Source organism: Nannospalax galili, unplaced genomic scaffold (genome assembly GCF_000622305.1).
Source record: "Nannospalax galili isolate Female #2095 unplaced genomic scaffold, S.galili_v1.0 scaffold538, whole genome shotgun sequence".
Lineage (NCBI taxonomy): Eukaryota > Metazoa > Chordata > Mammalia > Rodentia > Spalacidae > Nannospalax > Nannospalax galili.
The window spans coordinates 3,573,438-3,590,282 of NW_008343842.1; the positions used below are offsets into that span (position 1 = coordinate 3,573,438).

Consider the following 16,845-nt stretch of genomic DNA (forward strand, 5'->3'; position numbering starts at 1 on the left):
GGAACACCTGGATTACAGTGCCCAGCTTTACATGGAATCTGGGAATTTGAACTCAGGATCTCATGTGTATGTGGCAAGCTCTTTACCAACTGAGCCATCCCTGCAGCCCCCTCCCCCTTTTGTTGAGTAAGGGTCTCTCACGTAGCTTAGGCTAGCCTCAACTCTGCAGTCAAAGATGATGTTGAACTGATCCTCCTGCCTCTACCTTCTGAGTGCTGGGACTACAGGGGTGAGACATGATGCCAAGCTGAACTTCCTGCTTTTTATTAAAAAACTATTACAAAATTATTCAATTCAGAAACAAAAACAAAGGGTCACAACATCTACCTGGAGTACAAGAGATTCATGCCAAGCACACAGGTGCCCCAGCCCTCCCAGAGTACCACACATCTGTTACTGATCCTCTGAGGTCCCCCAGTCTGAAAAGTGATTGACAGCCAGCCCCTGGGCTCAGGTCCTCCTCCCCTGCTGGCTGTGAGCTAAGATGGCCTCTGCACATGGAGTGTAGGGCCGGGAGGAGTCGGCATTCTGTGTCAAGAGATTGAGGCAGAGTGTCCTAATGGATGGTCAGCGGGCCAGATGTCTCAGTGCAGCCTGCAGGGACTTCTTCAGGAAGGTGGTGTTGGGTTCTAGGACCATGGCCAGGCCCAGGCGCTGGTGCTCTGTGATCTAGAAAGAAAAAGGAATCAGGTCAGGGCTGCAGCAGCGGGCCTTCCCATCTTTCAATCACATGGGCCCTGTGTAGGACTGCAAAAGGAGCCAGGATACACAAAGCAAGGGGCACACACACTCCTGAGCAAGCAAACCCTAATTCTTCACCGAGGTTAAACAAGCATGGATTCAGGAGGATCCAGAATCAAATTCCAGCCACACAGCTCATAGCGGGTCAGTGGGGAGATCACATATAAGCACAGGCTGGCCTTGAACTCCTAATCCTTCTGTGTGCCCCATCTTGTTTTTGGTCTTTTTGAGACAGGGTCTCCCTGTAGCCCCAGCTGGCCTGGAACTTGTTATGTAGATCAGGCTGGGCTTGAACTCACAGAGATCCCTGTGCCTCTGCCTTCCCAGTGCTGGGATTAAAGGACTGTGCCACCATGCCCAGTCCAATTTTTTTTTTTTTAATTTTTATTTTTATTTTATGTGTATGTATGTATTGCCTGCATGTAGGTAAGTGCACCTGTGTCATGTAGTGCCTGTGGAGGTCAGAAGAGGCTGTTGGATCCCCTGGGTCTGGAGTTACAGATAGTTGTTAGCTGTGGGTGCTGGGATTCGAACCTGGGTCTTCTCAGTGGTTTTTTTTTGGTCTTTTTGAAAGAGGGTCTCCCTGTAGCCCCAGCTGTCCTGGAACTCACTATGTAGACCGATCCGCTTGCCTCTGCCTCCTGAGTACTGGGATTAAAGGCGTGTACCACCACACCCAGCTAAAACCAGTGTTTTTTTTGTGGTTTTTTTTTGGTCTTTTTGAGACAGGGTCTCCCTGTAGCCCCAGCTGTCCTGGAGCTCACTATGTAGACCAGGCTGGCCTTGAACTCACAGAGATCTGCCTGCCTCTGCCTCCCAAGTGCTGGGATTAAAGGCGTGTGCCACCACGCCCAGCTGCAACAACTAGTGTTCTTAACCACTAAAACCAGTGTTTTTTTTGTGGTTTTTTTTTGGTCTTTTTGAGACAGGGTCTCCCTGTAGCCCCAGCTGTCCTGGAGCTCACTATGTAGACCAGGCTGGCCTTGAACTCACAGAGATCTGCCTGCCTCTGCCTCCCAAGTGCTGGGATTAAAGGCGTGTGCCACCACGCCCAGCTGCAACAACTAGTGTTCTTAACCACTGAGCCATCTCTCCAGCCCCCCAACCCCCCCCCTTTTTTTTTTTTTTAAAAGGTCAGGTCTCAGGCTGGCCTTGAACTTCTGGTCTGCCTCCACCTCCCAAGTGCTAAGCTTATACTTTATGCAGTATTGGGAAGAGAACCCAAGGTTTTGTGAATGCTAAGCAAGCATTCTACCAATTGAGCTACATCTCAGACCCCTCTTTTTTGTATTTTTGAGACACTATGTAGTCTAGGCTGGCCTTGAACTTGTAGCAATCTTCCTATCTCAGCCCCTCCAGTGCTGGAATTACAGGTATGCACACCTGCACAATCACTGTTTGAGAGGCAGGAAGACAGTCCCAATTCCCAGTACAGCTTAGCTGCCCCTGCTCCTTTGTCCCCAAATAACCCACGTATACCTCTCACCTGGCTCCTGCCTGGCATTAGCTACCTGCTTCCCTCTCCCCAGCCTGGGGCTGAGGGGCAGGGTCAGCTCAAGGGCAAGGACTGCATGCTGGTCACACCTGACTTCCCAGTACTCCACTAGCACCCAAAGAGCTGTTGGCTGGACAAATGAACCCCCAAGCAGCCCCACCCCTACTCCTGGGCCTGAACTGGTGGTTTCCATGGCAAACATATCTGTATACCTTCAGGTAGGCTCAGAACAGCCCTCCCAGCAGGACTCCCCCAGCCCTGTTAACACTCACATTAGCCTGGTACTTGGTCATCACTGTCAGCATGAGTTTAGCATAGGCCATGGAGGTGGTGGCTGCCAGCCCCTCTTTACAGAGCTTCTCCATCAAGATGCCGAACATCTCAGGGGCCATCTCTAGCTGCACAGATTGAGACAAGGCAGTATCACAAGGCCATCCCTGGGCTCACCCCAGCTCTGCTATCCAGCAGGTAGGTGAATCAAGCACTCTAGTGTGGATCTATACAGTCCCTCCAAAGGCCCACATGCTGAAGGCTTGGTCCCCAGGGCAGTGCTGCTAGGAGGTAGTGCTTAGTAGGAGATGGGTCACTGGGAAGTTTGTCCTTGAAAGGGATGGTGGGACCCTGACCCCGCTCTTCCTTTCTGTTTCCTGGCTGCCATGATGGGAGCAGCCCCCATAGCTGTATAACAGGGCTCAAAACATCTAACTGAAGACAGTACAAAGGACAAATAAGATGGCACATACAGGTCTCAACAAGGCAGCTGCCAACACAAAGGCTCAGATTAGAGCCACGGGGAGCCAGTGATTCTAGCCTGCCTTGGTGGTTGAAGCCTTAGGACTGGAGTTAAAAGTGGTGAGGTTGGAGAGACACTGCCAGCTGCACTCTGAGCTGTCACACCCATTGCCTCATGGAAGCCTCACCCTAGGCTGACATGGCAAACACTATGTGATCCCCATTCTCAGAGGAGGAGACCTTGACAAAAAGAGACAAGGTCTGGGGCTGGGGAGCTAGCTCAGCGTTTAACAGCATTGGCTGCTCTTGCAGAGGACCTGAGTTCAGTTCTCAGCACCCACATGGTGGCTAACCAGATGAAACTCCGGTTCCAAGGGATCTGATGCCCTTTTCTGGACTCTGCAGGCATCGTACACGAGTATGCTTACATACATGGAGGCCAAACACTCATACACGTAAACTACATTTTTACAATTTTAAAGAGAAAATCATATTTAAAAATAAAGAGGCATGGTGATGCACACCTTTAATCCCAGCACTGAGGAGGCAGAGGCAGGTGGATCTCTGTTGAGTTCAAGGCCAGCCTGGTCTACATAGTAAGTTCCAGGCTAACTGGGGCTACAAGGAGACCCTGTCTCAAAAAGGAAAAAAAAAAATTGTGAATCTGGGGCTGGAGAGATGACTCAGTGGTTAAGAGCACTGGCTGCTCTTACAGAGGAACCAGGTTTATGTCCCAGCACCTACATGACAGGTAACAAAGATCTGTAACTCCAATTTCAGGGGATCCAATGCCCTCTTCTGGCCTCTGTGGGTATTGCATAACACCAGTGCATTTGCATGCATGAAGGCACTACTCATACACGTAAAATAAATGAAATATGACAGGTGTGGTTGGTGGCACATTTAATCCCAGCACTCAGGAGGCAGACAGATCTCCATGAGATCAAGGCCAGCCTGTTCTACAAAGTGAGTTCCAGGTCAGCTGTGGCTTCAGGGAGACCTTGTCTCAAAAAGACCAAAAATAAATAAGTAATTAGTTAAATTATAAATAGGTAAAATAGTGAATCTAATCAAGGCAGGGTTAAGGCATACGTGTAATCATGGCACTATGGAGATACAGGCAGGAGATCAAAGTTCAAGGGGTTCAAGTCCAGAGGTTCAGCCAGCTTGGGCTTCATGAGACCCAGTCTCAAAAACCAAAGGAAGGAAGGAAAAAAATGAAAGAAAGAGATCTTGGTGCTGGTAGAGGCCTGCTAGGAACAGGACTTCTAAAACACATAAAAATATATTTGGAAGACTGTGGTGCAAGGCCACTTTTGCTGGCTCTAAGTGAGGTCTCTGGAACCACCGAGCACATAGCTCTTCTTAAAATCAAAGGTGTTTATGCCCAAGATGAAACAATTCTACTTAGGCAAGAGATGCCCTCAAGTGTATAAAGTAGAAAACAACACAGTGACTCCTGGTGGCAAACCAAATGAAACCAGAGTAATCTGGGGAAAGGTAGCCTGGGCCCATGGAAACAGTGGCATGGTTCATGCCAAATCCCAAAGCAACCTTCCTGCAAAGGCCACTGGACACAGAATGCGTGGGATGCTGCACCCCTCACAGATTTAAACTAGTGGAAAGTAAATAAAGAAAAGTGGATTTGTGAAAAAAAGAAAGAAGGGCTAGTGCTGAAGCCCAGCTGCTAGTCAGAGGCAGCTAGATGGACCACGGGGTCAGCTCTCTGGTCTGCCCTCAGTAGAGGACTTTCTGCACTGTCACGGACACTCTGCGGGAGGTCAGCTGTCCTGCTTGACTAGGGCCAGTAAAGACTCCAAAGCCCAGCTGCCTGCGTCTGCACCAACAGTGCGGAACTTCTCCCTGTACCCCAGGGCAGCAGATGGCTTACCTGCCTCTCCAGGAGCGCCTGCAATACCAGGAATGTCTCTTCCCTCCAGGCCAGCTCCACCACCTGCCTGTGCAGAGGACACCTGGTGAGCAAGCTCGGGCCTCCTCTCCCAGGGCAAGGCCCTGGCAGTGCCAAGCTCCCTGCCAACAGTGCTCATTAGAATGGGTAGCAGCCCCAGGAGCCACAGGTACAGAGCCCACACGTGCACCTTCCTGGGCACAGACACTGGTCTGATCCCAGGCTTTATCACTCATTGGCTACGTAAGCTTTGGTGATTCCCTTAACCTCTCTGTGCAGTTTTCCTGAGGTAGCTGCAGCACTGGGGCATAGGCCACATGATGGCATCTCAGGAAGTAGTGGCTGCTATTATTTTTGAGGCCACTCCCTTTCTTTGTTTTAAGAAGGTCTAGCCCAGGCTCACAGCAATCAATCCTGCCACACCACTCCTAAGTGCTGGAACTACAGACATGAGCTATCATGCCTGGCTTCTAATTAGCACTCTATATCCCATGTCTGTCTGGGGAGTCTGTCTTACTATTTGTTTCACATGCCTGTATCTTCTTTTGGTCTTTTTGAGACAGGGTCTCCCTGTAGCCCCAGCTGGCCTGGAACTCACTATGTAGACCAGACTGGCCTTGAGATCCACCTACCTCTGCCTCCCTAGTGCTGGCACCTGTATCTTTTTAAAAATTTGTTTTATGTGTACGAGTGTTTTTCCTGCATGTAAGTGCACCCACATGTACAATGCCTGCAGAGACCAGAAGAGAGTGTCAGATCCCCTAGAAAAGGAGTTATGGAGGGTTGTTAGCTGCCATGTGGGTGCTGGAAATTGAACCTGGGTCCTCTGGAGGAGCAGTCAGTGCTCTTAACCACTGAGCCATCTCTCTAGTCCCCACATGCCTATATCTTGACTCCTCAAATTTTATATATTTTGGTTTACTTAAAGTATGTGTGTACGCATTTATGTACCGTAGAGCACATGTGGAGGTCAGAGGATAACTTGCAGAAGCTGATTCTCTCCTTCTATCAGGTGGATTGCAAAGATGGAACTCAGGTTCTTTAGGCAAAGTGGCAAGTGCCTTTACCTGCTGAGCCACCTCACCAACCTTATTTTGTTTTTCCTTGTTCTTATTTTCTTTTTTTTTTTTTTTGGTTTTTTTGGAAAGAGGGTCCCCTTGTACCCCCAACTGGCTTGAACCTCATAATAAAGCCCGGGCGGCCTTTAACCTAATAGAGACCCCCCTGCCTCTGCCTCTCCAGTGCTGGGATCAAAGGCCTGTACCACCACGCCCAGCCATAATAATGGATCTTAAAAAACAAGAACAGTGGGGAGGGAGAGGCAGGCGGATCTCTGTGAGTTCGAGGCCAGCCTGGTCTACATAGCAAGTTCCAGGACAGCTGGGGCTACAGGGAGACCCTGTCTCAAAAAGACCAAAAAAAAAAAGAAAAAAAGAAAACGATTTGTTTTTATTTTACCCGTATGAGTGTTTTGCCTGCAAACGTGTTCCCTATGAGTACAATGCCCACAGAGGCCAGAAGAGGGCACTGGATCCCCCGGAGCTGGAGTCAGACAGCTGCGAGCCATTCAACATGGGTGCTAGGAGCCAAACTCAAGTCCTCCTCAAGGGCAGCATGTGCACACTTAACTGCTAAGCCATCTCTCCAGCCCCTATTTTAGATTCCTGACACAGGTTCTCATGTAGCTCAGGGCAGCCCCAGATTTGACATGTAGCTAAGACTGGCCCTGAACTCTTGATCCTTCTGCCTCTACTTCCTAAGTGCTGGGATTACAGATGTGTACCACCATGCCATCAGAGCCTCAATTTTAATGCCTACTTTTAATGCCTACATTTAATATTAATTTTTTGTTTTATTGGTCTTTTTGAGACAGGGTCTCCCTGTAGCTCTAACTGGCCTGGAACTCACCTTGCAGACCAGGCTGGCCTTGAATTCAAGAGATCCACCTGCCTCTGCCTCCCGAGTGCGGGGATTAAAGGCATGCGCCACCATGCTTGGCCTAGTTTAATACTAATTTAATGCCAGTTTTGAGGATTTACTATATGCCAACATACACACACACACACACACACACACACTCTCTTGGTGCTGGGTCTCACATGTGCTAACCATGTGCCCCTCCTAAGCAGCACTCCTAGCATTTGAGAGGCAGATTTCCTGTAAACTCATCATCTGCATTACTACTCTATTACTTAGAAAAATTCTACAAAGTGTGTCAGTTCCATCTCTTGCAAGGAAATTGAGGCTTAGGGACATGTAGTAACGTGAGTTAAAGCCTAATCCCAGCAGGATTTGGGAGTCAGGAGGATCAGGTGTTCAAGGCCAGCCTCAGCTACATAGCTAAGTTCAAGGCCAGCCTGGATCACATGAGACCCTCTCTCAAACAAACAAGCCAGCATGGTGGTGCATACCTTTAATCCCAGCACTCCGGAGGCAGAGGCAGGTGGATCTCTGTGAGTTCAAGGCCAGCCTGGTCTACATAGTGAGTTCCAGGACAACTGGGGCTACAGGGAGACCCTGTCTCAAAAAGACCAAAAAAGTTTGCGTTCATACGTTTAAGAAAAGAACACAAGGGTAAGATTTGAACTCATGTCTGACTCCAGAGCCAGTGCTCTTTAACCACTGTGCCATGTTCCAACTAGGCTGTGCTACTCTGCAGCAGGGACCACTAGCCTCCTGTTTGCATTCTTCAAGGCACCTGGCCAGAGCCAGCCCCACAACAAAGAAGATACAAGGTAGGTTTAGACCGCAAGGAGAGGGGCAATAACTACACTGTGGCCTGCATGCAAGGCCCGCGTGTGTGTGTGTGTGTGTGTGTGTGTGTGTGCGCGCGCACGCGTGCATGCACAGGCATGTATGGTGCTGGTGACTGAACCATGGGCCTTAGTATGGAGGCTTACACACTCACCCCAGCATCTGGACCTGCATGTCTGGCTCCAGAGAATTATCCTTTATAAGGTAACAGAGTAATTCTATCTGCACTGGACCTGCGCAGGGAAGAGGAGAGATACTGAAGGATGGCAGGACGGGGACAACAGGACGATCCACCTGTTATCAGGACATTGTTAGGAAAGAAATTGGCATTTTTACCCACTGAATCCCCAACTCCTGCCAGGCTCCCTCTAGGGCGAAGTGTACTGGGGCAGAGAGGGCAGCTTCCAGGTCTGGGGCTGGTTCTAGAAGTACCTGTGCCTGGATCCTGAAGCAAGGGGCCAAGAAGAGCTGTGCAGACAGGGTAGGTATACTTCATACAGAAGGAGGTTAGGGCAGCTCTGAGCAGCCTGGAAGCTGATGATGTCAGAGAGAGGATCTACAGCCAGTGGGGAGAAGACACAGTCACTTCACAGAAACATTCATCACATGTGCTTATATCTGTCCAGGACTTACAGGGGCCCATGAGAGGAATACAGTGCCTTTCTGACTCCCATAAAAACCCTGGATGGTTTTTGGGGTCCAGGAAGGATGAAGTTGCATGCTATATGGATAAACAGCCAGGGGACCCACCCCTCCACGCCCCTCTCCAAAATGCCCCTTCTAAGGACTCAGATGCTCCCCACTGTCCCTGGCCTCCCAGTAGTGCCCCCTGCACCCACCCTTTCAAGAAAGAGGCTCTTGACCAGCACGGTGGCATTGCTGATGCTAAGGGTAGGTACAAGAGTCAGTAGTCGGCTGCAGAGCTGCAAGAGGCCTGCGTCAGGGAGCAGGGACAGCTGCAGCTGGCGGCACAATAGCTCCATCTGGGTGGGGAGACACCAGAACACTCAGGCTGGCTCTTCAAGGCTATCACAAGTCCAGAGGGCAACAGAAAAGACAGGGCAAGGACACTCTAGGGCAAGGTAGAGCGGGGGTAGGAACCAAGGGCTAAAGAAACCACTCAGGGTAACTGTACTGAGGAGATAGGACATGTAAGCCCCTTCCCTGAGCTCCACAGAGAGTGAGGTAACAGAGGCAGGGAAAGGAGGGGACCTTAGGGCCAGGCAGGCCTATCTCACCTGGCTTGGATTACATTCATGGAGACACTGCAGCTCCACAGGGGGCTCGTCCTCCAGGCCCTCCAACCCCTGGGGAGGCAAATTCCATGTGAGGGCTGGCCAAGCACTGGGGCCACCCCATGGATGTGCATGCAAGCTCCTGGAAGGGGGTATCAAACTTCCTAGGGGTTAGTGGCATGTGCACTCTTGACCCCAGAGCAACTGTCCTCAGATTTCCTTCCCACCCTGTTCTCCACCAGCCTCTGATCTGAGGCTTCCCTGAGCATGGTTAAGGTCCATGGTGAGCAGGATAGGGCCAGTCACCTTCTGGAAGATCTTCAGCAGCTGCTGCAGCCTGGGCAACTGATCCTGTGGAGGAGGGGCCAGTTACTGCTAGATTCCTGCAGGGCAACTGAGCCTGCTCCCTCAGCTAACAGGTCCCAGCCAATGGGAGCTGGTGGGCAAAGGCGATTCAGGAGAGCCAGAAATCATCCATCCTGTAAGTACCACCTCCATCCTACAAGGTGCCTAGAGCAGGCCCTTGTGAAACCCAGCCCACTGGCCTTATCTGCATCCAACCCCAATGGAGTAGGTAGACCTGGCTTGCACAGGTAGGCGGCCTGGATGCTGGCATGACTCCCTCATCCCATTGGATGGCGCGGCAGGGGAGGCACCCGTTAGCCCACCTTGTAGATCATTAGGACAAGTGTTTCCCACTTGTAGAGAGTCCCTCTCCACCCACTCTTTCAGTCTTAGGAAGGGAGGCTGCATACCTCCCATTCCCCACCCTTGCCCCATGCACTGAAGTGGTTCCTATTGAGAACTATGCCCCAGCCAGCTGCACCAGGATCCTGAAGGACCACTCTGAACCCAGTCTCCCTGACATGGTACCTGGACAGCTTTGGGCAATTCCACATTCTCAGCCGGACCCTTGGCCTTCTCCACACCCAGGCCAGCCTCAGGGGGATCGGCTCCTGTGACAGGCAGATTTGAGATGAGTGATACCCCTCTTGCATCTGTCTGGGAATCCAGTGACTCTGGCTTGGGGCTTTCTTCACAGTCCTTTTCTTCCTCCTCTTCACAACCCCGGAACCTTTTAAGGGCTCTTTCTGACTCAGGACTCACAGGCTCTTCCTCTGGCTCTTTCCTGCGTTTTTCACATAGCTGGGAGCACCAGTTCTTTTCCTCTTCAGGGTCTGGAGCGAGACCCAATTTCAGCCTCTTGCCCCCCTGGCCCAGTTGCCCACATAGGCCTCGGAGCTGGCTCTGACAGCTTGTGGACAGTGGAGAGGTTCCTTCCATAGTGACCCCAGCCCCTACATCCCTTTGAAGCAAGGTCCCCAGGGCTTGAAGCCAGGCATCTGGGGCAGGTGCACTGTCTTGCTGGGTGAGCTGCAGCACAGAGTGGAGTCTGCCTTCAGGCAGCAAGGGTCGGACAGCCATCAGCAGGGACATCAGGTTCCTCTGGCACAGTCCAGGCAATCGCAGCAACAGTGGGGTCCTAAGAACAGTCAGAGGTTTTTTTGTTTTGTTTTGAAATGGGGGAGGCTCACTATGTAACCCAAGCTGGCATTGCACTCACAATCCTCCTGCCTCAGCTCCCCAAGTGCTTGGATTACAGCATGTTCCACATCTGGTGAGGCAGACTGGGTAGGGCTAAGGAGGGGCACTGTGACAGGAAATAGACAGGGGTGCCTACATGTTTCTGAGGATTGAAAGAAGGGTCTGGTGGTGCACACTTTTCCTTTCTTCACTCAGGAGGCAGGTGGATCTCTGTGAGATCCATGCCAGTTAGGGCTACAAAGAGATCATGTCTCAAAAATAAATAAACAGGGGCTGAAGCCGGGCATGGTGGCATCCCAGCATTCAGGAGGCAGAGGCAGGCAGATCTCTGTGAGTTCAAGGCCAGCCTGGTCTACATAGTGAGTTCCAGGACAGCTGGGGCTACAGGGAGACCCTGTCTCAAAAATAAATAAACAAACAAACAAACAGTAAATAGGGGCTAGAGAGATGACTCAGCAGTTAAGAGCACTGGCTGCTCTTGTAGAGGACCGTGGATCAGTTCCCAGCACCCTCATGGTGGCTGTCCGTAACACCAGTTCTAAGGGATCCAGCACCCTCTTCTGGCCTCCACAGACATTGCACAACACAGGTGAACTTACATACATGCAGGCAAAACACTCCTACACATGAAATAAATTTTTTTCTTTTTGAGACAGGGTATCCCTATAGCCCCAGCTGTCCTGGAACTATGTAGATCAAGTGGCCTCAAACTCACAGAGATCTGCCTGCCTCTGCCTCCTGAGTGCTGGGATTAAAGGTGCCACCACCACCACGCCTGGCCAGGAAATAAAAATTCAAAAATAAATAAAAACTTAAAAAATAAGAAAACAACATTCTGACACTCAGGCTTCTGGAATTCTTTGTCAGTCACAAAAAGAAGTTAAAGGTTCAAAATCATTCACAAAGGTAGAAATTATCAAGAACACTAATATATGGATTCATCCTTAGTACCCTCAAGGAAAGTGACTGTGCCTTAAGGTAGACATTATGCTCCAAAAACCGTCTATTACCTATCCGTTTAAAACTTCTATATACTTGCCAGGCACACGCCTTTGATCCCAGCACTTGGGAGGCAGAGGCAGGCGGATCTCTGAGTTCGAGGCCAGCCTGGTCTACATAGTGAGTTCCAGGACAGCTGGAGCTACAGGGAGACCCTGACTCAAAAAGACCAAAAAAAAAAAATTCTATATATAACATCTGTATTTTCTTTTTGAGACAGGATTTCTCTGTGTAGTCCAGGCTGGTCTCCATTTCAAGGCAATCCCAAACTTCCTGAATGCTGGGATTACAGGTGAATACCAGCGCTTCCCCACACTGTCAGTCTGTATTTTATCACTTTGAGAGGGGGTATTTTTGAAACAGTCTCTCTGTAGCCCCAGGTGGCCTGAACTCACTATGTAGACCAGACTGGCCTCCAGCGGGGATTAAAGGCATGCGCCACCAGGCCCAGCTAATGTTTGTATTTTAACGCGTGTCCACTTTACATAAGTACACCTGCACTTGGAGGTACGTTTGGTCTTTTGAGTTGTTTAGACAGGGCCTTGCTATGTTGCCCTGGCTGGCCTGGAATTTGCAAGAATCCTCCTGCCTTTGTCTCCCGAGTGCGGTGATTACTAGCCTGCGCCGCCACACCGGGCTTTAATTATTTTTCAGACTTGGAAGTATGCAATCAAAATCAATTTGCTTCCACTTAAGAAACTCGCCTGGCAGAAGGCGTGTCTCAGCTGGGCGTGGGGGCGATCGCCAGTCATCCCAGCACTCGGGGAGATGGAGAGAGGCAGGATGGGAGTTCGAGGCTAGCCTGCGCTCCGGGAGGCCGGTGTCAAAGAAGAGGGGCGGTGGCGGCCGCGGCCACGGGCAGAGGACTTACAACTCCATGCGGCCGTCGGGCCCCCAGACCATCGGCTCCGAGCGGCCTAGCTTCTCAAGGAAGCCGCCCCAGGCGAAGGGTTCCGGGCGGCGGCCCAGCGCACGCAGCACCGCCAGCCCGCGCCGCGCGCCGTCGGGCCCGGTCTGCAGCGCCCGCAGCAGGAGGCGGGCGGGGGCGTCTAGGGCCTCCCATGGCGCCGCCCTGGCCGGCCTCGTCGACACCGACGGCTCCACTGCTGACCAGACGCCGTAACACAGAGATGAACGTGCTTCCGCGGCCAGCCTCACCCCAGCCAAGAGTGCGCCGGGCTCCCTGGAGGCGGAACCGAGAGCAGGAAGGCCAAGCATAGAGGGGCGGGGCTTAGTGTGCCGGGGCGGGGCCATGGCAGCCGGAAGGGGCGGGGACAGGAGCTCCTCTGGCTGGATAGGAAGAGAGAGGGGCTTAATGCCGTGAGGGCGGAGCCTGAGGAAGGCAGGACCGGGGCAGCAGGAAGGGGCGGGATCAGGAAGTCCTCCGGCCAGACACGGGATAAGGCGGGGCTTAACGGAGCGAGGGCGGGGCCGGATGAAGGCGGGGCCACGGCAGCAGGAAAAGGCGGGACCTGGAGCATCTCAGGTTGGACAGTAAGAGGGCGGGGCCAGGTGGCAGCAGCTGGAGCATAGCCGGCTGATCGGGGGTTTGGGCTTGGGAGGGTCTGTTTCAAGTCTCTTCTCCGTATCATTTTTTTCTGTTTGTTGTGTTTTTAATTATTTTTATTTTATGTGTATGAGTGTTTGGCCCGTATGTAGGTGCACCCGTGCATGCAATGCCCACAAATGCCAGAAGAGGGCGTCAGATCCTCTGGAATTGGAGTTCTGGATTTTTTTTTTTTTTTTTTTTTTTTTTTTTTTTTTTTTTTTTTTTTTTCCACCCGTCCTTCCCTGGCCACTGTTCTCTGAATTTCGGCCTTGAACTCACAGAGATCCTCCTGCCTCTGCCTCCTGAGTGCTGGGATTAAAGGAATGTGCCGCCACACCCAGTTCCCAACTCCTTTTCAAGATTTAATTTTAAATTTAATTGTGTGTACCTGTATGTGTCTGGGTATGGGAACATGAGTGCAGGTGCCCATGGATACCAGAGCAGGGTATATAGGATCCCGTGGAGCTGGAGCTACTGTGTGCTGAACTCTGGTCCTCTGCAAAACCAGTTCCTGCTCTTAACTACTGGGCCATGTCTCCAGCCCTTCTTTTAGTCCCTCTTTTCTTTCTTTAAAAAAAAATTTTTTTTTTCTTTAACTTTTTTGGAGCTGGAGAGATGGCTCAGCGGTTAAGAACACTGGTTGTTCTTGCAGAAGACCTGGGTTCAAATCCCAGCACCCACATGGCAGCTAACAACTGTCTATAACTCTAGACCCAGAGGATCCAACAGGCTTTTCTGACCTTGCACAACATGGGTGCACTTTATCTACATGCAGGCAATACACAAATCACATAAAATAAAAATAATAAATTTTTTTTTTAAGTTTAAAAAAAAATTTTTTTTTTATCATCTGAGACACGGCCTCCCTGTAGCCCCAGCTGGCTTGGAACTCGCTATGTAGACCAGGCTGGCCTCAACTCACAGAGATCTGCCTGCCTCTGCTTCCCAAGTGTTGGGATTAAAGGCATGTGCCACCACACCCGGCTTTTAAAAATATTTTTAAGGGGGTTGGAGAGTTGGCTCATCCGTTAAGAGATCTTGCAGAGGACCCAGGTTCTATTCCCAGTACCCACATGGTGGCTAACAACTGTCCATAATTCAATTCCAGGGGATCCAATGCCCTTTTCTGACCTTCATGGGCATTGCATGACACAGATGCGCATACATGCATGCAGGCAATACACTCATACACATAAAATAGAATAAAAATAATAAAATAAAAAATAATAAAAATATTTTAAAATTATTTCTATTTTATTTTATGTTTTGCCTGCATGTATGGATGTGTATCATGTGTGTGCCCACAGAGGCCAGAAAAGGGCATTGAATCCCTTGGAACTGGAGTTACAGATGGCTGTGAGTCAACACGTGGATCCTAAGGAGGCCGGAAGAAAGCAACAGAGCCAGCACGTGGGTGTTGGGAACCCAAACCAGGACCTCGGCAAGAGCAGTACATGCTCTAAATCACTGAGCCTCATCTCTAGCACCTCCCGGCCTTTTCGTTTCATTTTGTTTTGTTTTGTTTTTGGAATTCACTAAGTAAACCAGGCTGGCCTTGAATTCACAGAGATCTGATTGATTGCCTCTGCTGGGATTAAAGCCATGTGCCACCACACCCCGCGCTCCCTGCCTTTTTTTAAAGATAGGGTCTCACTACATAGAACAAGCTAGGCTCCAAACTCAGTCATTTTCCTGCCTTTGCTTCCTGAGTGCTGGAATTAAAGGTATGCATCACCATGCCCAGCCTTCCTTATATTATATTATATTATATTATATTATATTATATTATATTATATTATATTATAGTTATATATTATTATATATAATATTATATTAATTTATTATATATTATATTATATTATATTATATTATATTATATTATATTATATTATATTATTTGTGTGTGTGCGTCAGAAGACAACTTGTAGGAGTTGGTTATTTCCACCATGTGGGTTCTGGGAATTGAACTTACGTTGTCAAGTTTGGTGGCAAGCACTTTTACCACTAAGCCATCTTGCTAGCCTCCTCATTCTCTTAAGTAGCTGGGCAGAATGGGTCCAGGGGTCCTGTTGTACGTAGGGACTGGGCTGTATTTAATTTAAGCTGATGCCATATCACCTGTAGCTCATGGGCTTTGTAAGATTTAACTGTAGGTTACCTGAGGCCTTGTTGTGACCAGAGCCTTTCCTGTGATCTCAAAGACCAAGCCTTGCTTAGCCAGATGGCCCTGCCACCCAGGAAGTCTGCTGGAGGCAGCAGGCTTTCAGCAAAGAGAGGGGTCACCAGGCTTTCAGCAAAGGGAGGGGTCACTGCCTGCTGAGAGCCGGAAAAAGGGATAGGGGGGACATCCACACAGCTCCCCATAATCCTTGCCTGGAGTCCAGTGTGTACTGCCCATCCTCCCAGCCTCTGTGGCCACATACACATTTGTTCATTCCAGAAGCTTTCATTGAGCGCTTAGATTCCATCCTTGCTGATTCCCAAGTGAGGGGAGACAAAGCTAAATAAATGATCAGATGTTTTGACTGATAATTACTTTCAGGAAATAAAGAAGGGAGATAAAGTGAGATGCCTTACAGTACGATGACCAGGCAAGATGAACCAGATAGAGATGAGGTCAGGGAGTTTAACAGAGCCTGTGGGGAGATGATTTCAAGCAGGAACAAGCCAGTGCAAAGGCCCTGGGGCAGCAGGGTGAGTAGAGCACAGGGCACTTGCTGGAGAGTAATGACAGAGGATCTGAGAGGTCACCAGGCTTGAGGTCACACTAGGACATCTGCTTTCCCTCTGTGCAAAGCCATTCCAGTATTTTTAACTGATTTTCATTTGAGACAAAATTTTTATTTTCAGGATGAGTTCAAGTGAGGTGTCAGGAAACACTAAGATCTTTGGTGGTTTGCAAAGACAACAAAACAAAACAAAAGAACAAGTTTCTTCCAGGCACTTTCTCTCAGGTTAGCAGCTCTAACTTTTTTTTTGGGGGGGGGTTCTTTTTGAGACAGGGTCTCCCCGTAGCCTCAACTGGCCTGGAACTTGCTATGTAGACCAGGTTGGCCTTGAACTCACAGAAATCCCCTTGTGCCTGCCTCTGCCTCCAGAGTGCTAGGATTAAAGGCATGCACCACCATGCCCTGCCATTAAATTTTAGAAAGTAAGAATGATCTTCAAGAAAAAAAGTCAGGGGCTAGAAACATGGCTCACTGGTTAAAAGCACTGGCTACTTTTGCAGATGACCCAGGTTCAGTTCCCAGCACCCACATGGCAGCTAACTGTACATAACTCCAGTTTCAGGGATCTGACAGCCTTTTCTGACCTCTGCAGTCATTGCACAACACAGGTGCACTTACATACATGCAGGCAATACACACACACACATATAAAATAAAAATAATTTTTTTTTTGGTCTTTTTGAAGCAGGGTCTCCCTGTGGCCCCAGCTGTCCTGGAACTCACTATGTAGACCAGGCTGGCCTTGAACTCACAGAGATCTGCCTACCTCTGCCTCCCAAGTGCTGGGACTACAGGGGTGCACCACCAAGCCCAGCTTAAATAAAAATAATTAAAAAAAATATATATATATATATAGCCAGGCTTGGTGGCACATGCCCTTGGATCCAGAATTTGGGAGCCAGAGGCAGGCAGATCTCTGTGAGTTTGAGACTGGCCTGGTCTACAAAGTGAGCTCCAGGCTAGCTGGGGCTACAGGGGACCCTGTCTCAAAAAAGACAAAAACAAAACAAAACAACCCCAAAACCCAAACAGATGATTGTTAGCTGCCATGCGGGTGCTGGGAACTGAACCCGGGTCCTCTGGAAGAGCAGCCAGTGCTGTAACTGCTGAGCCATCTCTCCAGCACCCCACACACTTTTTTTTTTTTTTTTTTGAGA

At 49.8% G+C, this 16,845-nt stretch overlaps 1 protein-coding gene and 1 pseudogene across 2 annotated transcripts; one reads left to right on the forward strand and one right to left on the reverse strand.

Annotated features, from left to right (window-relative positions):
• Positions 1 to 240: 240 nt before the first annotated feature.
• Fance (FA complementation group E) lies at positions 241 to 12,639 on the reverse strand. Of its 2 annotated transcripts, XM_008840102.3 has the most exons (10): positions 12,282 to 12,639; positions 9,740 to 10,349; positions 9,173 to 9,217; positions 8,870 to 8,938; positions 8,471 to 8,614; positions 8,064 to 8,187; positions 7,786 to 7,864; positions 4,860 to 4,926; positions 2,509 to 2,634; positions 241 to 669 (listed from the first exon to the last, which is right to left on the reverse strand). In XM_008840102.3, exons 1-10 carry the CDS (start codon positions 12,626 to 12,628, stop codon positions 568 to 570), a joined length of 1,713 nt encoding a protein of 570 aa, XP_008838324.1. In that variant the 5' UTR covers positions 12,629 to 12,639; the 3' UTR covers positions 241 to 567. The 2 variants fall into 2 exon arrangements, with proteins under 2 accessions (XP_008838324.1, XP_008838325.1); XM_008840103.3 differs by lacking the exon at positions 2,509 to 2,634.
• Positions 4,069 to 4,850, forward strand: LOC108491177 (annotated as a pseudogene).
• Positions 12,640 to 16,845: the final 4,206 nt, after the last annotated feature.

Excerpts from the sequence above, each read along its gene's own strand:
- Fance (XM_008840102.3), bottom strand. The coding sequence starts at position 12,628 with ATGCTTGGCCTTCCTGCTCTCGGTTCCGCCTCCAGGGAGCCCGGCGCA. Across the intron at positions 8,939-9,172 it reads TGCTGAAGATCTTCCAGAAG|GGGTTGGAGGGCCTGGAGGA; the intron begins GTGACTGGCCCT and ends TTGCCTCCCCAG. Across the intron at positions 7,865-8,063 it reads GCTTCAGGATCCAGGCACAG|GTCCAGTGCAGATAGAATTA; the intron begins GTACTTCTAGAA and ends TTCCCTGCGCAG.